Below are 12,231 nucleotides of genomic sequence, written 5' to 3'. Positions count from 1 at the left end.
AACAGCAACAGCAACAGCATTGAACCATCCTCTGTCGCTGAGGCGGTGGACGGCGCGGAGAAAAACGCATTAGCGGCTGCTCTGTTCGGGGACGACGTCGACGCGGCAAACGTGCGCTTGCTGCTGGTGTCCGCGCTTGCCGAGGCGCCGGGCGAGAAAGTGGTCTTCTTCTGTTCTATGGTGCAGATCGCGGGGCCCCATAATCACAAGCACCGCCGAACTGAGCCCGACTCCAGCTGGCCGGCTCTGCTGGCATGCCAACAGGGGGGCGGACCGGCCCCCATGCGGTGGGTGAATTTTAGGCTGCCGCATCCGGAGCGCCTCTTGTCCCCCACCACAACCACCAGCAGCAGCAGCAGCACCGCCTCCTCTTCCCCCTCCTCCTCCCCCCACGTCTCGGCCAAATCCATGCGCTTTATTTGGAATAACATTTTCAGCAAAGGATCGCATATGCTGCAGTGTCTTTGTGGCAGGAGCCTCAAGAAAAACAAGAACCCAACTGGTGAGTTTGGTGTGTGTGTGTGTGTGTGTGTGTGTGTGTGTGTGTGTGCGTGTGCCTCTCTCTCTATCACTCTCTCTCTCTCTTTCTGTCTCTCTCTGTGGACATGCGCGCGTGGGTGCGATGGGGAAAGACTTTATTGCGTGCTTGTGCGCGCGCGTCTTATAGCGACTGTGCCTGTTCGCCTGCCTTGTTGCCGGTGTTTTCCCTGCAATCGCAGTTGTGCACCAGCAAGTGAGTGCACTATACATGGGGAGGGAGGGAGGGTGTGTGTGTGTGTGTGTGTGTGTGTGTGTGTGTGTGTGTGTGTGTGTGTGTAACTTATTAGCACAGAAACTGGCTACAGTTGTGGACGGTGGATGGGAGAAAAAGAAGACGGAAAAATAATCAGTGCTGGACGCGCTCTGTGCTTGGCAGAAAAAAAAATCTAGTCTAATGCAGCGCGCCGAGCCCCGTTCAGGCTCCAGCAACCTGCATGATTAAACAGCACATGGCCTTATTTAGACTTCCACACTGTCACTGACTGAGCGAGAGGAGTGAAGGTGTGTGTGTGTGTGTGTGTGTGTGTGTGTGTGTGTGTGTGTGTGTGTGTGTGTGTGTGTGTCTTCATTGACTGCCAACACAAATATCTCTGAACACAGAACCAAATGTGATGGTGCACTTAGTAAAGTCTCAAGCTTTTTAAGAGGGTAGGAGGGGGGTCTTTTAAAGGTGTAGTCCGAGATTCTGGAGACGTCTTGTTGTCAAAATCAGTGAATATATCTTCACGCATGTTGCTTGCTGTGTGTAGTAAGTAACACCACTTTTTTGAGCAGACACACACACACACACACACACACACACACACACACACACACACACACACACACACACACACACACACAGTGCGGACAGTTAGTCTAATGTGAGAAGACATTCAAGTGTACTCGCTGACTGGAAGTTGGATTTGTGCACATGACAGTACTTTGCTAAAGTTTTAGGCAGGTGTGACACAAATACTGAAAACTAAGAATGCAAAAGATTTAAATAACAATTGTTTAATTTTTTTTATCAATTTGAAAAAAAAAAATGAAGTTGTAAGTTACTTATACTGGATAAGACAGGTCAAGCAACTCAACTATGTATAAAAACATAGCAACTGGGGCTGGCAGAAGAATGGCGGTCAAAATTTGAAATATTTGACTGTAGCAGAAGGCAGGGTTGTTCGATGGAGGGCTGGAGAGAGTGCTACAATAATGAATGTCTGCAGGCAACAGTGAAGCATGGTGGAGGTTCCTTTGTGAGTTTCTGCTAAATGGAGTTGAAGATTTGCTCAGGATTAATGGTGTCCTCAATGCCAATGACGAAAAAAACTATTAAAGGGACACTGTGTAACATTTTAAGTAACTTATTAGCTAAAATCAATATCCTCATTCATAAATATGACCTCATTGGTGTAAAATCACCTCTGCCAATAATCTGAATGATCCTCCTGAGCGGAGAATTACAAATATAAATATTACATTTTGTACATTGAGCAGGTATTGTTTTATGGAGGCATGTTGGAAGCGTCATGGTTAGAATGTCATCAGGTGCATTGTTAAGAATTTAGAATTGTTCTTGTCCTTAAAGGCCACTGTAGCTTCTGTTATTATTCGAAAAGGGGTGGGGTTACCCAGGGAGTGTTGCATTCTAGAACTTTCTAGAACTTTTTTTGATGATGTCATATTACTACACACTGCACCTTTAATTCAGCAGCATTCTGTTGTGTGAGTCATGCTCTCCCTAGGGGAAAAGGACACAGTTAGATTTGCTGAAAGCTTTACCCACACTCAATAGCATGCTTTGTTTTTTCTGACACACACACACACACACACACACACACACACACACACACACACACACACACACACACACACACACACATTGTTGACATTATTGGTACATTGACTGTTGCATGCGAGAGTTGGCCTCTGCATCCTCTAAACTGTGTGTAAAGTCCGATGGCAGTCACATCACGTTTTTTTATGAAGTCCCCACTATTAAAGCCACTACGAGTAACATGGCACGTTGGCGTCCCCTTTGGAAAAAAGCGGTAGTATTTTTACGACGCCCGTAGTCGCAAAGCTGTTTTCTAGCTCGTGCCAGGCGTGCAAGTGTGAACTGAGAAGGGAGCAATATAGTGCATGTCCGTGTGTTGAAAGTGTGAGGGCACCGGACTCTTTTCGGCTCCGTGAGAGTGGTTTTGACACTGCATCAACTAATGCCAGTCACTGCCACACACACCTGATTGCAATGAGTTGATGCAGCAGCGTCACCTAACTACTCTCTCTCACGGAGCTGAAAGATTACGTGTCCTCACAGAAAGCGAATGAACGAGAGACGGCAGTTAGTATGGATCACGATGAGGTAATGTGTTTGTGTTGTTGATGTAAATAATGACTATTTCAGATAATGGTTATCTGATGATGGTGAAGCAAAGCAAACTTTGTGTTAGTACCAACCGCTCATGCATTTAGGAGTAAACACTGCAGTCTAGTTTCGCTCTCGTGAAATTGTATACACGTTGCTTGGCAACGCCCTCGTCCCGCCCGTAGCCTATATCACTCTCCCTTTTAGCTTTTCTTCATTGCATTTTCTTTTTTTTCTTTGATGGTTCTGCCCCGTTATCAGTCATTATGACGACAAATAACTGTCTCAAACAAGGCTCCTGCTCCCCTTCCCTCACCTGGAGGGATAGGCTTCTCAAATCACGTTCCTGCGCCACACTGAAATCTGCAACCAATACGGATATGTGACCACAGAGCCTGCACGTGCGAACCGAAAATCGGACTGGGTGTGCGACCAGACCAAACGCAGTAATAAAAACTATATAAAAACGTCTTTCTTTGCACTGATGGTCTCGTTTGCTGTTAAAGATAATTTATGATTATCAGAGGAAACATGAGGTTGTTTAAAAGATATTTAAATGTTACTCGTAGCCGCTTTAACTATATTGTTGTTATCTCCGAGCTTAGAGGCACTATCTTGACTGTGATGGTGTGTTGTTGTAATGTCATTTGTAGGACTATGCTACATTTATTCATTCATCAACAAACAAAGTAATCAGTTGACAATTCTGACGCCTTCTTAACAGGAGTGAGTTAGAATAACATTGGCCACGATGTCCTAATTCACAGTATTTCAGAAAACTGTATTGTGACATTTGTATGTATTATTTTAAAATGTTATAGATTTCATTATAAGCCGAGTGAAAAAAACTGATTGATAGATTTGTCTACTACATCCGGACGAGATTTCTTAGTGTTGAAAAAAGAATCCTATTTGGGCGATTCTGACCCATAATCCAGTGCGCACCGGAAGTGACGTCACATCGACGGAGCCTCCGTATGAAAACAAACAGGGACGCAACGGATATAAAAGCAAGAGGCCAGATCAAGGCGCATGTTATGTTGAAATAAATAAGTAAAAGTATGTCCCAAGTGTATGCCTACTGCATCCTAATTAGATTCTTTGTGTCGTCAGAAGTAGTATGTAGAATAGATTAAAAAGAAAGAGTATGTGATTTGGAACGCAGGGTAGAAGTTTTCAAAAAAAGTTTGTGTCCCTCCATCTCTGCCCTGTATATGCACTCTGATGTGTCGACAACCAGCCAAAAAGCAAAAATGCAGCGAGCGGTCAAATACTATGTCTCCTGTGTGTTTGTGTGTGTGTGTGTGTGTGTGTGTGTGTGTGTGTGTGTGTGAGTGTGTGTGTGTGTGCCTGTGTGTGCGTGTGCTTGTGTGCGTGTGCGTGTGTGTGTGTATGTGTGGTGTGACATCATAGACACAAGTGCTGTGTCTGTCTTCTCCTCTGTGTCCTCACCAACCCCAATGCTGAAGAGTCACTTTCTGCGCTTGTTTGAGTGATGGCTAAAAAAAAGCCCTGTATACTTCTTCTATGGTGATTTACAATAAAGGACAAATACATTAAGAATAAAATCTGGATATGCCATCATCTCAGATCCATAAGTGTGATAAAACATGATAAAAACCATCAAAACAGACATTGGGAAGGATTTCTACCTGCTCCGCCATTGTAGGCGCCTAAACATTCACCCATCTGTCGCTCTGCACGTGCACCGGCAGTGAGACGGGTGCCGGTTTGCAGCGTCAAAGTTACATAGTGCACCTTTAAGTTAATCTACCATTGTGTGCCATGCTGAAATGCTCCCAGCCCCAGCAACGTGCATTCTTGCCACAGCAATGATATCAATACAGAGTATGTGTTAAAGGTGAAGTAAGCGATTTATTTATGTTAAAGCCACTGCGAGTGACTTGGTCCCTTGGCGGCCCCTTTGGACAAAAGCGGTAGTATTTGTACGACACCAGCTGTCGTGAAGCTGTTTTCTAGCTCGTGCCGGGCGTGCGAGATTCAAATAATCAGGAAGCAATATAGTGCATGTCCGTGTGTTGAAAGTGTGAGGGCACCGGACTCTTTTCGGCTCCGTGAGTGGTTAGTGACACTGCATCAACTAATGCCAGTAAGTGCTAAACACACACCTGATTGCAATGAGTTGATGCATTAGTGTCACCTAACTACTCTCAAAGAGCTGAAAGATTACGTGTCCTCGACAGTTAGTATGGATCACGATGAGGTAATGTGTTTGTGTTGTTGTAAATAATGACTATTTCAGATGAATAATGGTCATCTGATGATGCTGGTGAGGCAAAGTAAACTTTGTTTTAGTAGGCTACCGCTCATTCATTTAGGAGTAAACACTGCAGTTCGCTCCCGTGAAATTGTGTATACGTTGCTTGGCAATGCCCTCCCGCTCGTCTACCACTCTCCCTTTTAGCTTTTCTTCATTGCATTCTCTTTTTTTTCTTTTATGGTTCAGCCCCGTTATCAGTCATTATGACGACAAATAACCTAACTGTCTCAAACAAGGCTCCCGCTCCCCTTCCCTCACCAGGAGGGATAGGCTTCTCAAATGGCGTTGTTGCGCCACACTGAAATCTGCGACCAATACGGATATGTGACCATAGAGCCTGCACGCGCGAACCGAAAATCGGACTGGGTGTGGGACCAGACCAAACGCAGTAATAAAAACTATATAAAAACGTCTTTCTTTGCACTGATGGTCTCGTTTGCTGTTAAAGGTAATTTATGATTATCAGAGGAAACATGAGGCTATTTAAAAGATATTTCAATTTTACTCGGAGCTGCTTTAATGGAAGTGTTAAATCGCTCTTTATTCATACAGTGATCACTTATATAGTGTGCTCGTTTCATAAAGCCGATCTCTCAGTCACTCGCTCTGCATGTAATCGTCAGATAAACTTTTCGGGGATCCCACTATTGATAACCAATCAGAAGAGAGAACGCTACAAACCAGCACCCGTCTCACTGCCGGTGCATGTGCAGAGCGACAGATTTTTTTTTTTTTAACCTTTATTTATACAGGTATATCCCATTGAGTCCGAAGACTCTTTTGCAAGGGAGACCTGATCCCATTTACACACACATTCATACACCGATAGCAGGCTAACTATCGACATTCACACGAGGCAAGGTGGGTGAAGTGTCTTGCCCAAGGACACAACAACTATGACACAGGTGGCAGGGCGGGGATCGAACCTCCAACCCTTTGATCATCAGCCGACCCGCTCAACCAATTGAGCCACAGTCGCCCAGATGGGTGAATGTGTATGTGCCTACAATGGTGGAGCAGGTAAAAATCCTTCCCAATTAATAATAATTAATAATTGATAGGTTTTATATAGCGCTTTATTGCCTAGGCACTCAAAGACGCTTTACATTTCCTGGTTCAATTCGTTCACACTCAGTCATACCGGTGGTGGTAAACTACGAGAGTAGCCACAGCTGCCCTGGGGCAGACTAACGGAAGCGTGGCTGCCATTCAGCGCCAACGGCCCCTCCGACCACCACCTCAAACATACACATTCACACAGGGCAAGGTGGGTGAAGTGTCTTGCCCAAGGACACAACAACCATGACACAGGTGGCCGGGCGGGGATTGAACCGCCAACCCTTAGATTATTGGCCAACCCGCTTAACCACCTGAGCCACAGTTGCCCAAATGTCTGTTTTGACGGTTTTTATCATGTTTTATCACACTCATGGATCTGAGATGATGCTAGATAACTCGCTGCTTGAAGACCGCAGTGCATTAATGTGGTGACGTGGGGACGAGGGAGGGGACTGCTAACTACAGTAACTGACAGGAAGTTAGCTAAACTGACCATTCCGCTTACTGAACCTTTAATCTTTTGGACTCTTATCATCAACACAGTATAAACAAAGGCATCATCTATCATATATCTGCCATTCGTGACTGAGAGTTACTCACACTAGAGCAGTCGTGAGTCTTTAGCACTCGAACAGAAGCCAATAATCTATAACCAGATTAAAAGGTGAGAGCGATCAAAAAACAAATCAATATTGTGGTGCTGGCTACTGCTGGCACATAGGAGAAAATACCACTTGTCTCCAGTCTTTTTCACATCCAGCTCTGTGATATACACACACTAAATGGTAAATGGACTTGATTTATATAGCGCTGTTTAGCCAATTTTCCCAGCCCCAAAGCGCTTTACATTTCTTACTACTGTACATTCACCCATACACGGCAGTAGCTGCCATGCAAGGCGCTCTCTGAACCATCGGGAGCAATGTGGGGTTCAGTGTCTTGCCCAGGGACATGTGGCGGGTAGGCGGGGGATCGAACCTCCGACCCTGCACTGAAAGGTGGCCGACCAGTAACCATGAGGTCGCTGGTTGGATCCCCGGCACCGGACAGGAGGGTGGTAGTTGTAGACCAGTAGAGTGGTGGTTATTACGTCTACGGGGTGCACCATCTCTACCATTGTGTCCTTGAGCAAGACACTTAACCCCAAAACTGCTCCAGGGGCGCTGTACTACTGACCCTGAGCTCTGACCCCCCTCTCAGTGTGGTAACTTGAGAGGGGGATATGCGGAGAGACAAATTTCAATTTAACCATTGACTAATAATGTAACTTAACTTCATCTTAAACCTCTGTCTACTAACTACCCCCCCTCCCACCCCCACCCTGTTGAGATATAATACAGTTGCCATCTCTGTCCGCTGATAAAAAAAAAACATGGAGAGCTCAGGAAAAATCTAGTGAGTGAGTGCACCACCAGTTCTATAATGCTATTCTGTGTGACATCAGTCCATTCAATCAAGGGTTGAATGAATAGGAAAGTTCCTTCACTATGTCCCATTGAGAGAGGATAATTTATTATTCATGTGCTTTGTCATCTGGCTCCTTCTCTTTCATGTCACTGCCAATTGTCTGCCTTTAGTTTCCTGACTGATAAAAGTGTAGTTATCACTTTAAAAAAAAAACTTATGAACACTTTATAGACTCAATTAAGGTAGAATTAGATGAATGGGTGGATGCTAATATGAATGAATTGTTTTAGCACAATTCTCTGCCCTTAAATCCATTCAAATAGCTCAATGCAAGTGATTTGATAGCATAGCACTTAGCATGTGTTGGTGTTTTGCCATGTGAGGCAGGCGCTAAGCTAACCATAGACAAAGATCTCCTATTTCACACAAGGAGGAGTGGCGAAGAGAGAAAAAAATGGCAGTGTTTACTGCACACACAAAGGCACAAAGATTTACAGCACGCAGCACCATTTAGCCGTCACTTTTCGTCTTTTAATTAACACACACACACACACACACACACACACACACAGACACACACACACACACAGACACACACACACACACAGACACACACACACACACACACACACACACACACACACACACACACACACACACACACACACACACACACACACACACACACACACACACACACACACACACACACACAGGAGGCAGTGTTTGGCTGACTCAGCATTTGTCGGGCGGGTTTTCCTCTGAATTGCACTATTTAGTGGAGGTCCACTGGGAAGACAGAGATACAGCTCTGTCTCCTGTGTGTGTGTGTGTGTGTGTGTGTGTGTGTGTGTGTGTGTGTGTGTGTGTGTGTGTGTGTGTGTGTGTGTGTGTGTGTGTGTGAGTGTGTGTGTGTGTGTGTGTGTGTGTGTGTGTGTGTGTGTGTGTGTGTGTGTGTGTGTGTGTGTGTGTGTGTGTGTGTGTGTGTGTGTGTGTGTGTGTGTGTGTGTGTGTGTGTGAGAACAGGCATGGATGTGTGTGTGTGTGTGATTTAATATTTTAACTAGACGGATTAAGCTTAAACATGATAAAAACCATCAGAACAGACATTGGGAAGGAGTTTTACCTGCTCTGCCATTGTAGGCCATACACATTCACCATCTGTCGCTCTGCACGTGCACCGGCAGTGAGACGGGTGCCGGTTTGTAGCGTTCTCTCTTCTGATTGGTTATCAGTAGTGGGATCCCCGAAAAGTTTATTTGCCGATTACATGCGGAGCGAGTGACTGAGAGATCGGCTTTATGAAATGCACACACTGTATGAATAAAGAGCGATTTAACACTTATATTACCACAAATAAATCGCTTACTTCACCTTTAAATTCATCAATAATAACGTGACAAATTCTTTAAAATGAGCAGTCTGCTATGTAGCGTTCTCTGCTCTCATCTGTGTTAATGGAATTCTTGTTACTCCCGGGGAACCATAGCTCCACTATCATTCATTGTTAAAAGGGATAACACGCAATGTTTCTCAATGTCTATGCTGTCCCATTTGGCTTGACCCAGATAGAGACTTTCACCCTTTATAGCACATGTTGGCGTGCATGCCCACACACACACATACACATACACATACACAAGCACACACACACACACACACGCACACACTGCTATCAAGACGTCGTACTGTATAGTTTATTCAAACACCGGCGTGCAGCGGTGGGGGTTCGTGCCGACTCGGATCCGTCTGTGTGTGTGTGTGTGTGTGTGTGTGTGTGTGTGTGTGTGTGTGTGTGTGTGTGTGTGTGTGTGTTAAAAGCTCGGGAGAGAGATAATGTGTGTCTCTGTGGATGTGCCTGTGTTGCGTGCTGTTACAGTGTTCAAAAGGTGATGAGCTGGCCAAATAGAGACAGGCATCAGTGTGATGTGTGCCCTGTGAGGTCACACGCAGGGGTTTTGGTGCAGTAGCCTACCCTAAAATGTGTGTGTGTGTGTGTGTGTGTGTGTGTGTGTGTGTGTGTGTGTGTGTGTGTGTGTGTGTGTGTGTGTGTGTGTGTGTGTGTGTGTGTGTGTGTGTGTGTTCGTGTGTGAACTCATTAGCTCGTCGTGGCCTGGTTGTCCAAACACACCGAGTCCGCAGAAAGACATCGCGACTTTGACCGCCCTCGATCCGAAAATCTCACAAATGTCATGCTTCACACACACGCACACACGCACGCACACACACACACACACACACACACACACACACACACACACACATACACGCACACACACACGCACACACACAAGCTGTCAACTAATCACACCTCGTCAACAACACGTACAGCGCAGTCACACAAGTCATTTATATAATCCGACCGGGGAAAATTAAACTGGACTGAACTTTTGCAGGGGCCAAAGTTGTGTCAGAGGAGAGGCGGGGAGGGGTCGCTCATAGTGATGAAGCCACAAATTGTTTCAAAGCGTTCCTCATCAGTTACTTTACATTGGGTTCTCTCAGGGGGGTGTAGCGCAAATTTCTGCGCCCCAAACTTTTTAGATACAAAAATTATCAATTGATTGGTTCATTCATTGTAAGGACAGTACTTACAGTATACGTTATTGAATTAGAACTGATTATAGTGTGACTCTTTTTTTCCCGAAATGAAGCAAAAGAGTGTGTGTGTGCGTGCGTGCGTGCGTGCGTGCGTGAGCGTGTGTGTGTGTGTGTGTGTGTGTGTGTGTGTGTGTGTGTGTGTGTGTGTGTGTGAACCGCCTATCGCTCCAGGTTTCTGTCAATAGAGAGTGAGTGCCTACTGTTATTTTTCCGAGTGCACTTGAATAAGCAGCGGGGACATCAAAGGCTGGGGCGTGGAAGTGTTTTCACTGACTGACTGATAAGAGGCATGGAGGGGAGACACTCGATGACAAACTCAAGCGCACCCCCCCACACCCCCTCCCCCCATCCCTCTGACTCACTGGCTTGGAGAATGCCAAATATACACAGTCAGTGTGTCATAATAGCATAAGGCTGGGGATTTTTTCTATATTTGCGTTCAAAACTACTTAAAGCTGGGGTATATGATTTGGGAGAAAATGGCATTTGGGATAGAGATTCAAATTCCAAATACCTCAACCGCTCCACTTGTTCTCTTTGGTCCCTCCCCTATGGTCCCTCCCTGACACACTCTACACCAACAACGTCAGTGCCAAAGTGAATGGACAGTCCCAACAGCCAATAAGAACGGAGAGTCGGAACTTCGCTCTGATTGGTCAAAGTGTACATGAGCGGTGGCAATTTTTGGGGGCGGCACACAGAGGCAGGGGAGAGCAAAGTGATGAGTAGATATTCTCAGACCACTTCACCTACACATAGCTTAATGGCTAATATGACATTTTTGCCAAATATTACAGTGAAAAAGTTACCCACCCTAGCTTTAATTGTGTTAATTTCAAGGAAAAGTGAGTGTTTCTAGTTCATCAGGATGATTGATTGTTGTCATAACCGTCAAGTTACGTTCAAATGTTTCTGTTTTGAATGTTCTAAAAGACGGTTATGTAGGCTAGTAACGGCCAATAACGTAATAACTTTTTGCCCATAAAGGCCCATAAAGAAAGGGTAATACTTTAAAGATATAATACATCAAATTTAAAAACCTGGCTAATAATGTATTTTTTTTACATTAAGGCCCATGTGTATCACAATATTGGTTTAAGTCTATATTTGTCAATTTACACAAGGTAAATCAAAGTTAATTCTTCGCATCTCCCCTCTCAAGTTCCCACACTCCAGAGGGGGTCAGAGCGCAGGGTCAGCCGTAGTACAGCGCCCCTGGAGCAGTTTTGGGGTTAAGTGTCTTGCTCAAGGGACACAATGGTAAAGATGGGGGGGACCGTAGACGTAATACCAGTCACCACTAGTTTTACTACTAACACCCTCCTGTCCGGTGCCGGGGATTGAACCAGCGACCTCATGGTTACTAGTAAATTTAGCCAAAAAATAGCCGATTGCATAAAGGGAGTATGACATAAACTTTGAAAAGCTAATGCTAAAGCTATGTTCTCACTACAGCTCTTTATCGGCACCTCTTCACTCTATCTCCTCTGTTGTCTTCCCTCTCTCTCACGCACACACTTGAGCTGACTTTTCCTCAACCTTTCGACCAATGACAGCCCTGCGTGACACAATCGCCATTTCTGTCCCACGTCTGAGGGGGAGTGGGGGGGGGGGGGGGCACTGTCAATTTAAGAAGTGAATTTTTCTTGGGATGCCAGTATACGCCGCTGTTCACAGGTGGTGTGTGTGTCTATGTGACTGTGTGTGTGTGTGTGTGTGTGTGTGTTAACTATGGACTATGAGTTTATACTGAGGGTAGCAGAGAGGAGAATTAAGGCCGCTTTGGGCAAAGCCGAAACAGGTAAGCTACATATTTCAATGTCTCTCTGCATCTGTCCTGAGGCTTAAAGCTGCCGTGCGTAACTTTTTCATACAAACGAATGTCGGTTACATTCAAAGCCACCGCCAAAGGAGTTGACACAAAGTTGATTAAGCCTATTATCAGCTCCACAAAACTCTCTGTATTTCTCAGTGTGGCAGCGTTTACAAACTG

The 12,231-nt window shown here is 45.2% G+C and overlaps 1 protein-coding gene across 1 annotated transcript in view; it reads left to right on the top strand.

Annotated features, from left to right (window-relative positions):
- Positions 1-408: 408 nt before the first annotated feature.
- The window catches only part of LOC307269951 (fibroblast growth factor 14-like), a gene marked incomplete at both ends in the record, with an annotated part of 47,666 nt that continues 35,843 nt past the window's right edge, over positions 409-12,231 (top strand). The window contains one exon of the mRNA XM_080053045.1: positions 409-502. Coding sequence (XP_079909171.1) covers positions 409-502 — 94 coding nt within the window. The remainder of the gene's footprint in view (positions 503-12,231) is intronic.

The sequence above is a fragment of the Ammodytes marinus genome (genome assembly GCF_949987685.1).
Source record: "Ammodytes marinus genome assembly, chromosome: 24".
NCBI classification, from domain to species: domain Eukaryota; kingdom Metazoa; phylum Chordata; class Actinopteri; order Uranoscopiformes; family Ammodytidae; genus Ammodytes; species Ammodytes marinus.
This window is presented reverse-complemented; position numbering and strand designations above follow the sequence as displayed.